Source organism: Nuphar pumila, chromosome 12 (genome assembly GCF_984573655.1).
Source record: "Nuphar pumila chromosome 12, dmNupPumi1.hap1.1, whole genome shotgun sequence".
Classification (NCBI taxonomy): Eukaryota; Viridiplantae; Streptophyta; class Magnoliopsida; order Nymphaeales; family Nymphaeaceae; genus Nuphar; species Nuphar pumila.
The window spans coordinates 59,138,764-59,152,633 of NC_143260.1; the positions used below are offsets into that span (position 1 = coordinate 59,138,764).

Genomic DNA, 13,870 nt, shown 5'->3' on the forward strand with positions numbered 1-13,870 from the left:
AAAATGGTCTACTCATTTTGACCCAAAGAAAATTATGTCATGGACATACTGAAGCGTAGTGGGATGTTGCAGTGTAAGCCCATTTTCACGCTTGTAGCTGTCAACATGCGGTTGTGTCAATTCGATAAGGGCAACAATTCTCCATTAGCTTAACCTGAAAAGTTCACAAGTTTGGTCGGTGCTCTTCAGTACCTAAGGGTATGTTTGAATCACTATACCCTGCCTGAAATAGATGCAGGGGACAGTGATTTTAACAAACATTGGATGCTCGGAACAACGTCCGCTGCATCCTTAAATAGTTGTTCTTTTTGTAACACCCCTCCCCCAATTACAAAAAGAATAGGACGTGAGGAACGCGTTTAAAAAAAATCGGGGGTAAGGGTTCCCAACTCTCTCTCTCTCTCTCCTTGGCATCCTGGGGGTCACCGATGCTGAGGTCACCAACACCACGGATGAGGCCGCCGTCGAGAGGCCGCCAATGCCGCTGGTGAGGTTTTCCCTTTTCTTCTTTCTTCTTTTTCTTTTCCTTTCTTCTTCTTTAATTTATTTTGGTTTGAATCAAAAAATTTTTAGGTCATTTTCGGGTTTTCATATGTGAGGATTTTCTTAGATTAGGGTTTTTTATTTGATTTTCATAGTAGGGATGGATTTGAGAGTATCCATGGAGGCTATGGTATAGGAGAAAGAAACGAAAGTGGAGAATGAATTTTAGATTTTGGTTTGTCCTATGATATGATCTTAGCAAACACTTGGTTTAGGAAGAGAGAGTCTCACTTAGTAACATTTAAAAGTGGGGTTAATACGAGTCAGATAGATTTTTTCCTACTTAGAAAGAGAGATAGAGGTTGTTGCATCGATTGTAAGGTTATACCGGGAGAAAGTGTAGCTACACAATATAGAGTCTTAATTTTAGATCTTAGAATTAGACAATGCCGCAAAAGGGATAAACATAGGATAGATCCTAGAATTAAGTGGTGGGCACTGAAAGGAGCTAAACAAGAAATGTTTGTAGAGCAGGTAGTTAAGGAAGCTGATTGGTGTCTCGAGGAGGATTCAGAATCAATGTGAAATAAGATAGTGGGTGGCATGAGAAAGGTGGCTAAAGAGGTATTATGTGAGTCTAAAGGCGATGCACCGCTAGGTAAGGATACATCATGATGGAACGAGGATTTCAAATTAACTATTAAGGTTAAAAGAGAGTATTATAGAAATCTAAGTAAGAGTCGTGATAATGAGAATTTGGAGAAATATATGATAGCAAAGAAGGAAGCTAAAAAAGTAGTTCGAAACGCGAGGGATAAGATATATAAGGAGGTTTATGACAAGTTGGATACCAAAGAGGGCGAGAAGGATATTTATAAGCTTGCAAAAATGAGAGATAAGAAATCGAGGGATCTGAGTATGATTAGATGTATCAAAGATGCAACACAAAGGGTTTTAGTCAAAGATGAGGAGATTAAGGAGAGATAGAAAGATTATTTTGATAAGCTATTTAATGAAAGTCATGCTCAGGATCTTGAAGACTTCTCTATTCCTTTTCATGAGATGAATCGTGACTTCATGTGCAAGATTCAAAAGAAAGAAATTGCAGAGGCTTTGAAGAAAATGAAATCAAGAAGGGCAGTTGGCCTAAATGGTATACCTATCGAGGCTTGAAAATGCTTGGGAGAGAAAGGTTTAGAATGGTTGACAAATCTTTTTAACAAGATTTGGTGGATAAATAAGATGCCTAATGAGTGGAAGAAGAGTACTTTGGTACCTCTATATAAGAATAAGGGTGATATACAAGATTGCACAAACTATCGTGGTATAAAACTCATGAGTCATACTATGAAACTTTGGGAGAGGGTGATTGAGTCTAGGTTGAGGAAGGTTGTCATGATATCGGAGAATCAATTTGGTTTTATGCCTGGAAGATTAATTATGGAAGCTATACATCTTTTTAGACAACTTATTGAGAAAAATAGAGAGAGAGGAACAAAGATTTGCATATGGTTTTTATTGATTTGGACAAGGCATACGATAGAGTACCTAGGAATGTTCTCTGATGGACAATGATGAAGAAAGGTGTTTCTCTCAAGTACATTAGTATAATTAAAGATATGTATGAAGGAGTAGTAACCAATGCCTGCACTTGTGGAGGGGTGACAACCAATTTTCCTATAACGGTTGGGTTACATCAAGGATTTGCTTTTAGCCCTTTCCTATTTGCTATAGTGATGGATGAGCTTACAAGATCAATTCAAGAAAATGTGTCGTGGTGTATGTTGTTTGCTGATGATATTGTTTTGATTGATGAGTCTAGAGCTGGGGTTAATGCTAAGTTAGAATTATGGAGGCAGACATTGGAAGCAAGAGGTTTTAAGTTGAGTAAGAATAAGACAAAATATATGGAATGTCGGTTTAGTAAGCAACGAAGTAGTGATGGGAGTGTAGTGAAGCTTGGTGTGCAAGAAATACTAGTGGATGATTGTTTCAAATATTTGGGATCTATCATTCAAAAGTATGGAGAAAGTGATGGAGATGCAAATCATAGGATAAAGATTGGGTGGATGAAATGAAAAAGTGCAACTGGAGTGTTGTGCGATCGTAGAATGCCATTGCGGTTGAAGGGAAAGTTTTATAGGATGACTATTAGGTCCGCTTTACTATATGGTACGGAATGTTGGGCTGCCAAGAGACATCATATTCAAAAAATAAGTGTAGCTGAGATGCGTATGCTTAGATGGATGTGTGGAAACACAATAAAAGATAAGATTCGGAACGAGGAGATACGTAAGAAGGTAGGCATTGTACCCATTGAAAATAATATGAGAGAGAATCGTTTACGATGGTTTGGACATATTCGGCGAAAGCCTAATGATGCCCCAGTTAGAAGGATGGAGAAGTGGAAAAATATATTAGTTAAAAGAGGTCGGGGTAGGCCTAGGAAGACATTCATGGAGATGATAGGAAAGGATATGAATGCTTTGAATCTCACTGAGGACATGGCATTGGATAGAAATGATTGGAGGAGAAGGATTCATGTGGAAGACCCATAATGATTTTCTTTTTTGGTTCATATCGCCGACCCCAATTGTTTTGGGATGAAGGCTTAGTTGTTGTTGTATGTTTCTGTTTGATTTTATTGATTAGGGTTTATTCTTCTTGATTAGGTTTTTTTTTCATTGATTAGGGTTTCTTCTTCATTCTTCTCCCATCAAACAAAGGACATTTGTTGGACTTGGAACAAAAAGAACTAAGAAAACCAATGTAGTGTTGGGTTCTGTTTGTTCATTTAGTCCAATCTTAAACAAGCCATCAAACAAAGCCTAACCTTCACGAGTCCAGACTTGGTTTTGGTTTATGTTGTGAACCAAGTTTCTTGGTACAGGAATGCACCACAAAAGAAACATATGGAGGCGGTGGTGAAGAGGATTCCGAGATGCATCAAAGCACAGTCAGTCAGTCTTACAATGTCAAGAAACGAATCAAAACTCAGGTCCGGATCTCCTTATCTACCAAATCCAAGAGACTAATCCCAAGCCCAACGGTAAGAGCAAGTAATTGTCAGATTTCGGGTTCGGACCCGCCCAGATCCTGCCAGAATCCGACTGGTACCTTGACCAATCCGATTCGGTTCGTCCGGTTCCCGACTGAAATCGGTTCCTTTTCAAATTTCCCTCCAGAAAACTCCTCCTTGTCCATTATTGTATTCCGAACTCAACTCCAATCTCAGTTTGCTCTTTCCGACCCTCTTCTCTTCTGTTCTGCCCACCACCTTCACTCCCTTCACCTTGAATGGCTACCCGCACAGGTACATCGCTCCCTCCCTGATATCTTTTCGAAGAGCTCATCGTCTTTTCTCTGTACCAATTTCGCACACTCTCTTCTTCTTCTGTATCGTTTTCCTTGAAGGTGGCGTTGAATCATGGTCTCAAATCCAAGAAGACGACGAAGGAGGAGGAGAACGACATGCCGCGAGGATTGGCGTCGTCTACAGAAGAAAACCGCCAAAGCAAACAGCCAAAGATGTTCAAGTGTGAGTTGTTCTTTGTATGGGTCCTTTGATTTGGTGTATTTTCTTAAATGGGTATTGCCTAACATGTTTGATTCTTTCGTTTTGTGAAGGTTCGAGGATCCGGGTTGGAGAAAGGGAATGGGTGGAAGGAGGTTTAGCTTGATGCACCGTTCCCTCTCTACAAGGTCACCTGTCTCCACCATTCCTTTTTTCCTTTTCTAGATGACATTAGGTTCAAGATTGCCATTTTTTTTCTTTTTCTTGTTTTTAGATTCATAAATTTTAGATATAAAATGGGTTCCTTTTTATCTGTTATGTTGATTTTTTGTTTTTTTGAACCGACTGTTCGTGTTGATTCAATCATACTACTGTTTGATATTTGATACTGACTATTAGTTTAACTTTTGCCTTTCGCTTAGATTCACTATGTGAAACTGTGTGTGAAATCCTTATATCCCTGGTTTAAGTTTCCCTTGTACGAAACGATGATAGGGGAATTTAGTAATTCCATCTGTTGTTTTTTGTTGATACACCTTTGTCATTGTGAAATATTTGATGGGCTTTCTTCTTTTATGTAATTGTGATATGCGGTCCAAAATTTTCATTTTTAGAATGAGAGGTCAATGATATTGTTCTATTAGTAGCTACATATTTTCATCCTTTTTCGTTGTTAGCCTATATTTGCTTGGTAAGTTCCACTTTAACTTCAAAATGTTTTTTGAAAAAAAATGACAATTTTCTATGGAAGTAGTATTCCAGCTTAAATATATTTTATAATTGGCGTTTTTCTGTTTTTCCCAGCTTAAATATATTATATAATTTACGTTTTTCTGTTTTCTTGTTGCAGAGGGAGGACAAGTATTACAGTTTCTGAGAATGAAAATTATAAAGCGCAATTCAGGAGACAGGATCCTAAGAGGAGACCGAAGCAAACTGCCAATGTAAGACCTTAACTAATTTTCATTTGGTGCTTTTGGTTCACAACTGCTACCATGATACTATGGTCATACATTCACATAATTGCAGGTGTATTTATCGAAGAATTGATGTATGTATTGTTTTCTATTTTGCTTTCAGAAGTTCTTATGTTAAAATACATGAAATTTTGGGGTTTTTTGTTGATAAAATTCAAATATGATACCAACGGTGTTTTCTCCATGTTTGTGACAAGCAGTTGCAGCTAATCTGAATTTTCAACTTTGATTGCAGAAGAAAAATATTCAACCGCCACAGGATTTCGTGAGAGAGCGGATTGCATATTTTCAAGAGGTTGATTCTTTTGATTTAGTGGAAGAGAGCCCCTCCCCAAAAAACATTGGCCGCTGGATTCAGGATCCTGGGAAAAAGCAAATGTGCTTACAGGACCTGAAATCAGTCATGCATCCAGCATTAAGAAAATGTCTTCTCTTACAACCAATTGAATACGGCTCAGCATCTCTGACAGATATATTGGAAACTGTTCCAAGGCCTAAACGCGATCCTTGGGAAGCAGAAATATCTGAAATAAGTGGTTCCTCTCTAGATGTATCTTTGTTGCAGCTGAGAAGCAACTCAACTTCTCTGCAGTATCAAAGAAATACTCCTACGCTAGATAGTATGATCAGAGACAGCAGTGGTGGTGTTCAAATTCAAATCAATGATGAAAGAAGTGTCAGACAAGTTCAAGATGATACAAAAAGCAGGGAGAGTGATATTGGTGGTAACGAAGTACGATCAGCCATCAAACGCTTGTCCTTAACGGATTCGACATCATCAACCAGTGAATGTGTGAATGCATTCACCAAACTTTTAAAATTATGTGGGCAGTCGTCTCCTTCAACATTATCAGAAGTGTTTTCTGAGTGCTGGTTGGTTCTTTTGTCATGACTGCCTTTCCAAACTTTTCAGTTCAATTTAATCCTTTTTCTTTTGCTGTTCCATTCCAAGATTTATATTCCATTTGGAATCAATTATTAGATAATTTGCAAGGACTGTTTCTCACTGCTATGTTGAACTTAAGTACAATTATCTAAATCCACTGATTTGATCTATTTCATACTGATCGCCCCTTATTCTTGCTATCAGTGGTTGAACTTTTTCATCAGAAAGTTGGTCATATTGACCTAAATTCATATAATTGATTGAAAAAACTGTCAGAATTTTGAAAATTTCACTAAATGATTGACTTGCAAATGAAATTAACTTTACATGCCACATATCAAGGTATCCTCATCAAATTTAACAATCATCCTGTTTTTGGTATAAATATCTTGGTTAGAAGTATGATCTACTTATTTATTTAGTTGCTCATGAGAGTTTGTTTCAATCACAGTGACATATCCAGCATAGTCAAAATTGGAGAAGGTACATATGGAGAAGCTTTCAAGGGTGGTGGTTGTGTTTTCAAGATAGTGCCTATTGATGGAGACTTCCTGGTAAATGGGGAAGTTCAAAAGGTATGTGTAACATCATTCAATTACCCAAATATATTTCAAATTTGCTGAATTGTAAAAATTTCTTCATTTTTTGTAGAGGTCTTCAGAACTGTTTGAAGAAGTTTTACTTTCCCTTGCTTTAAATGCTCTAAGGGGACATGGAAGGGTGAATGACAACAAAAACACATGCAAAAGTTTCATAGAAACAAAAGGGTATTTTTCTGACTTTTACCGAGTCTGTAGCATACCCAAAAACTTTTGCCTTTATTTTCTGGTTTCTAATACTCATTTGTTATACTTTGTAGAATACGGGTATGCCAGGGAACTTATAATGAGTTTTTAATCAATGCATGGGAAGATTGGGATAAAAAGCGTGGCTCAGAAAATGACCACCCAAAATCTTTTCCTAAGCAACAGGTTCCTATATGTTTCCATCAAATTCTCTTATGGACATGTTGCATGACATGGAAAACTGTTTACTGCATACTAAAAGTTGGTACACTTGGTATCAGTGCTATGTTGTGTTCATTCTAGAAGATGGAGGTAAAGATCTTGAAAGTTTTGTGCTTGCAAACTTCAATGAAGCACAAAGTCTGTTGATACAAGTAAGTTTTTGACAATCTTTTCCTTTTCCAGTTTACTGGTGCATCACCAATTAATAATTATTCATGTGTGTCAGGTTACAGCCGCCTTAGCTGTTGCAGAAGTGGCTTGCGAGTTTGAACATCGTGATCTGCACTGGTCTGGTTGCATAAATTTTCTGTTTGTCACGAATGAACTGTTTTTGTCATTGTTAAATTTTTACTATAGATGCACAAAGCGAATTTTCACTTCCATTTCAAATTCTTGACTATGAAAGTTTCATGTAGGGGCAACATACTCTTATCTCGTACTTCAGCGGAAACAGCAGAATTCATTCTCCAAGGAAAGAATCTGCATGCCAAAACGTTTGGGTTATCTATATCTATAATTGATTTCACACTTTCTAGGATCAACAATGGTACTTGCACATATTCTGATTATGTTCAAATTTTCAACATTTTTCTTTCCATTATCTCCTTGAGATCTTGTTAATGGTGGCATTCTGTTTGCGTCCACACTTTTTTTGTAGTTCTGTTGCCTGATATTTGTGCTCAGATGAAAGAGACTGATTTGAAATTTATAGAAGTGATCACATGTAAATTGACATCCACCTCCACTGCAATTGGAGTGGGAAATTCATTAGACAGCTAATAGATTGGGTCAAAGATAGTGTACTTTTCATGTTTAAGTTTGCCAACTTATGAAAAGTACACCGGTCAGACATTACTGAATTCAGAAGAATAACATGCTCATATTTATTAGCAGCCTAATGTAGATCATAGTTCCATGCAGATCAATTCAAAGCATCATTAAATTTCTAAATATTGTATACCTGTGGTTTCATTTCTGGAGTAACTAGACAAATGAATAAAATACAACGTAAGAAAGTCTACCAGGAAAGATTTGGTCGTAGTATAAGTCAAGACAAAGGAAACAATGAAAAGCAAAATGTAAAAGAGGAAAGCTGTGAGAATTCATGACCAACCAGATAATAAGGTTACTGCACAATAATTAGGGGATTTTAAGTCTTCTCCCTTTCCATGTTGATGCAGGGAATACTATACTATTTATGGATCTGTCTGGTGATCCAGCACTCTTTGAGGGTCCAAAAGGAGACAGACAGGTAAAAATAAAACAAAAAAAGAACTCTATTCCAGGCTGCCTCCTCGTGCATTTGCTCATGTGGGTTTTGCATTGCAGTCAGAAACATACAGAAAGATGTTGGAAGTAACTGATGGATGTTGGGAAGGGAGGTAAGTCATTCAGCATATTCACTTGATTAGAAATTTAGAATACGGAATTGTGGGTTTGAGTTCATGAAATTAACTGTCACATGGATACTCCATTTTGACCTCAATATATATATATATATATATATATATATATATATATATATATATATATATATATATATATATATATATATAGGATTTTGAAAACCTTCCTATTGGTAAACCCTCTCAAACCTACCAAATGGAAGTTTTATTCGATTTTGGTGTTTTTCTTCAAAATTCCTACCGTACAGATGCTATCTATATGCTTGTTTTTATAGAAATCAGTTCTTGGAGCATTTGATTCCTATGCATGGATAGGTTTTTATAAGTTTTGAAAATCATCGGCTTACAATTTTCATAAACTTTCGAGGCTCCAAATACTCTTTTTTCTATCTAAAATTCATGATCCAAGTATCGATTTCTAGTAAATCAATCAACACATCTGTACGGTCAGAATTTTGAAAAAAACATTAAAATTTTTCCATTTGGTAGGTTTGGGACCGTTTTCATTCCTCTCTCTCTCTCTCTCTCTCTCTATATATATATATATATATATATATATATATATATATATATATATATATATATGTGATGTCCAGGATCCCTCACCAAAGCAAGAGAAAACCCCGGGTGAGACCCCATGACCACCCTGCCTTACGAGGCCCACTTCTGAAAGCTGCAGACACGCCCGTGCACCAGCGGGGTTTGATCCGGTGTCTTCAACGAAACACCCTCCCCAGCGTGGGCCCCAATACTGTCACCTTATGTACTAGTCATATTGATAACTTCACAAAAATGCCTGTCTCCTCCTATCTGCAGCGGTATCCATGTGACATAAGAAAGCCTGTTTTAAGCTTGGCTTGCCTGGTATAAAATTTTTCAGATGGCAATAGCAGTGAAGGGCATAATGGTTTATAAAGACGGGCCTTTTCTACTATATGTAACAAGATCAGAGTTGTAGTGATGTGTTTTTCCTTTACAATATTCTTTTTTATTCATACATTATAAGCGCATCTAGCAAACCTGTTCTCCAACTAAGCAAAACATGTGATTGCGCGAGCTCTCAATTCCATATGAAGCTTAAGAACTAGGATTCATTTCACCTTATGGAGCTTGGTTGAGCCTGTAAAAAAGTTGATTTTGATATGCTGATGGTCAGCACTGCTTGGATTGGTTCAGATGGTTGTGTTCTACTCTGTTGGACATAGTTTGGGGTCTTGCTGGGTTACTTAGGACTGGATGCCTCTGTTTCCAAAGTCTTGACTCAGGATTTAAATAGCATTTGCTATTTGGTAGTTACTAGTCCACTTCAGCTTGAGTCTTCAGAACATGTAATCCTGTCAAACTTGAGGAAGACAAGTTTCTGCTGCTCAAAAGTGTGCCAAAGACAAGCTGAATATAATTCCAAACCAATGATGACTATGAGCAAGTCCTGTTCGAATCTTCAGAAAGTTGCTGACCACTGGTTGTTTCTACTTTGGGCTACAGCTGACTTCCTGCTGGTTTCAGGAATTTCTTTTTACTTGGGAAGGTTCTAAAGACTCTGCAAGAGACCTTAATGATCCACTATGACATGCCCAGTTTGGACCTAGTAGCATGGCTAGTGTTTGGTTAGTTTTTAGGCCATTTGGATTAATTCTATGTAAACACCAAAGTGTGAAACATGATTCTGGTTATCTTTTGACAGTTTTCCCAAGACGAACGTGCTGTGGTTGCAGTATTTGGTAGATATTTTGCTCTCCAAGAAAACCTTTGTAAGTATCTCCTCTTCATCATTGTACTTTCTTGGAGTTGTGAATCTAGAAGAATAGAGTTGACTAGTGACTTGGATGCTAGGGGTAGTAGACCTTGGTTTGGCTCTAATATTATTAGAGCTGGCTGGAGGTCTGTGAACAATATAGTTGAATGCAATCTAATTCCAACCGAGTGTCATTCTGCTAGTTTCTGACATGATGCTGCACTTGGACACTAATGGGAAAAGGGAGTTCCCATTCCCCTTCCTGACATGTCAAATTATTTGAATAATGCTGATTTGCAGGATTTTTTCATTACCAAAGATCCACAACATTGGCCATATATATATATATATATATATATATATATATATATATATATATATATATATATATATATATATATGGGGTAATGTTTGCTACCCTCGTGGGTAAGGAACCGCCTAGTGAAAAAATGCAATATTTTTATTTTTTTCAAGTTTTTGCACATCCGACCCTCCAGATGTGATTTACACAAGTTTAGTAGAATCTGACCTTGGATAATGTTCTTCTGATAGTAAATTTTACAAGGGTTGAAAAATCAAGAGCCTGCACCAAATTTCCAAACCTAAAATTTAGGTCTAAAAGTTATGTTCCAAAGGTCGTTCCTACAATTTCTTTTATGCTGAACACATCCATGAGGTTGGATTTGGTCAAAATAACCTCTCCCTATGAGTTCTGACTAGGGTTTTTTTACCCTCAATGGCAGCAAATGATTTTATATATATATATATATATATAGTGATGAGTAGGTGCTTAATGAAATATGCTTAATGTATTTTTTGGGGGTTTTTCATTTTGTTTTTAAATTCTGACCATACAGATGTTGTGATCTATGTACTTGATTTTATAGGGATCAACTCTTGAAGTGTTTGATTCCAACACATGGGTGGGTTTTTATAAGGTTCTAAAAATCAATGGTCCAAAATCTTTGTAAAATTTTGAGGCTCTAAATATCATTTTTCATCAAAAATACATGATCCAGGTGTGGATTCCTCGTAAATCGACTATACCCAACACATTTATGGGGTCGGAACTTCGTAAAAAACATTAAAAGAACAGAAAAACCCATTAAGCACGTATCATTAAGCATATTTCATTAAGCACCTATCCAATTCTCTCTCTCTCTCTTTCTATATATATATAATATGGATTGTGCTGTCCTTTTTTTTTGTTAGGTCACGTTAGGACCATCAAAAAATCATAGTTTTAAGTGTATTATGCTAATTATGATTGCTTATTTATTAAGAAGCAAGCTTTGTTCAAATTGTTTTGATGTAAAAATGTGAATATTTTATCATCAAATTTTAATACAATATTAACCATTAATTTTTTTTACTTTTTAAAAATACACATCTGAGTATAAAGATGCTTAATCAAAAACGTGTTTCCCACCCTTCAGATGCTATCTACATATTAAGTTTAGTAAAAACAAATCTTTGGATCATTTTTTCTGATGTATGTATCAGATTTTACAAGGGTTAAAAAATCAACCTACAATGTACCCAAGTTTCAGACCTCAAAATAACATAATTTATGTCAAAAAATTATGATCCAAGGGCCAATTCTTACTATTTTGACCATGCTCAACAATCTATGAGGTCAGATTTGATCAAAGCAACCTCTCCTTTAACCATTGTAAAATCTGATGTATAAATTAAAAAACATGATGCAAAAGTCGGTCTCTACTAAACTTAGTATATAGATCACATCTCGAGTGTCAGATGTACAAAAAACCTGAAAAAAAAATGAAAATGTTTTGTTTTTTTCCATTTGGTGTTCCTTACCCATATATGTATGTATGCACTAGGATGAATCTATGGCTTAATGGTCTTCTCTCTCTCTCTCTCTCTCTCTCAAGTCTAGTGCTTAATGGCAACAGGGACGAACAGCTAAGGATGAAAGAGAACTGAGGTCGTTGAAAAAACGGTTGCTCTCTTGCAATTCAGCGCAAGAAGCCCTCACAGACCATTTCTTCGCTACTTTGTTGATTGGAGACTGCCCTGCCACCTGAAACAGAGGGGAGAAAGAAGGGTTGGGATTTTGCTCGTGGAAAAGCCATCCAAACGCAGGATAAGAAAGAAAATTCCCAGCATCAGTGGTATTATATGTTAATTTAAGTAATCTGCTCTACAGCTGGCTGTTCAACAAATCGATTTGGGCAGTGTATGCAAACGTCTTTCTTTTGTATCATTGGCCCCTCTATGATTAGTGGGAAGCAAATATCACCGATATTTTTCAAATATCGCAAATTTAATGCAGCTTTTTCAAGTGCCATACTTTTGCTGTTAACAAACCAATATTTTCAAAAAATCGTCTAATTTTGGAATAATGCTTTTCTAACACGTCACGTTTATGTTAAATTCATTTCTTTGCAGACTTTTTACATTATTTGTATGTTTATTATATATATAAAAGCATTTTTGACACTTTTTTTGCAAATGCAACCTTGTAGATGCATCTGCCATGGTCCATTTGTTAGGAATTGATCGTTGGATTATGTATTTTTGATAAAAAAAGTATGATTTCCTTTTTGAACTCAAATAATATGAGGCTTGGGAAGGCTTATTAGAGTCACATCCATGTTGAAATAAAGCGCTTGAAAGCATCAATTTCATAAGCCTTAGGGTTATAAGTTCCTTGCTTTCCTTAGGGTCAATCAATCATGTTAATCCTTCCCAGCTTGCATTATCTTCCTAGTGCTTTTTGTTTTGAACAAGGGTGTGAGACAACTCTCTCTAAGGAACTTGGCAAAATAGCCCCATAGCTTTAGGGGAAGGGGTATCTCCTCACAAAGGGGGTCACAGTGATCAGGCCTGAGCGGCTGTTAACCAAAAACATAGGTCTTAGTAAAGTCATAAGTCCATGTATGGGGCTGATGTCTGACCAGTGCCAAAGGTTAAGAAAGTTGGTGACCAGATGACAGGAGAGTCGCGTCGGAGCCTACAAAGTCTTAAAAGATCATTTGCAACATAATCGGATGATCTAAAAGTCTCTTTCTATAAAACCAATCATGTGAGGATTTTCCCCACAACGAGAACTTGACTGGTGTGAATAAAACATAAAGAGCGGGGAAAGAACAGGTGCATTTACATTGCACATTTTAAATGTGCTACTGTGCTCGAGCACCAATCATTTGCTGTTGGGCTCTACAGTTCACAGATTGTGTAAGAAGATGAGTGCCCAGTTGCAGCAGCACATAAAAAAAATATGCAATGTGATTGCACCTGATCTGGCCTCATAAACAGCACGCCACGGACGTCTTGTGCAAAACCCATTAAGAATAAGGAAAGATAAGAAAACAAACAATTAGTTCTGTTTTTGTTTTCAGGATACTAATTTATTGTATGTGTTCCATTAGTAGCTTTCCTTTAGTTTTGGACATACCAATGTTGTCAGTATCGGTATCGGCTCTGAATCGTTTGGCCAGCAATTCAGGTGAATGGGCAGATTCTCAAGTAGGGATGGCAGTGGACCGGGGCGGGAGCAGGGGACAAGGTCTCCACCCCCGCCTTGTTTCAAAATCCGAACCTTCATCTCTGCTTCCATCCCCACGGGGATGGATTTTAACCTCCACCCCCGCCTCCCTCCCTGTTTCATGTCCTCCATCCCCAGTCCAAACGGGGGGTGAGGCAGGGCGAGGCCCCGTTTCTCTTTAGTCTATAGTCATCCCTTAAAGGATTGGGGACCGGGCATGGAGGGGCTAAGCAGGGATTGGGATGGGGATGGGGTGGGGAAAAGAGTAAGTCCATCCCCGTTTCAGGCCCTTCATCCTTGGTCCAAACGGGGCGAGGCGGGGTGGAGCCCTGTTGTCCCCCGGTCGACTGC

At 37.4% G+C, this 13,870-nt stretch overlaps 1 protein-coding gene across 1 annotated transcript; it reads left to right on the forward strand.

Moving 5' to 3' along the window:
- Positions 1-428: 428 nt before the first annotated feature.
- Positions 429-12,056, forward strand: LOC149820948 (serine/threonine-protein kinase haspin homolog). Its single transcript, XM_089981868.1, has 16 exons — positions 429-487; positions 3,374-3,443; positions 3,898-4,019; positions 4,111-4,185; positions 4,848-4,941; positions 5,210-5,847; positions 6,312-6,435; positions 6,512-6,627; positions 6,720-6,831; positions 6,927-7,019; positions 7,094-7,155; positions 7,284-7,414; positions 8,049-8,119; positions 8,197-8,249; positions 9,958-10,024; positions 11,925-12,056. Exons 1-16 carry the CDS (start codon positions 429-431, stop codon positions 12,054-12,056), a joined length of 2,019 nt encoding a protein of 672 aa, XP_089837994.1.
- Positions 12,057-13,870: the final 1,814 nt, after the last annotated feature.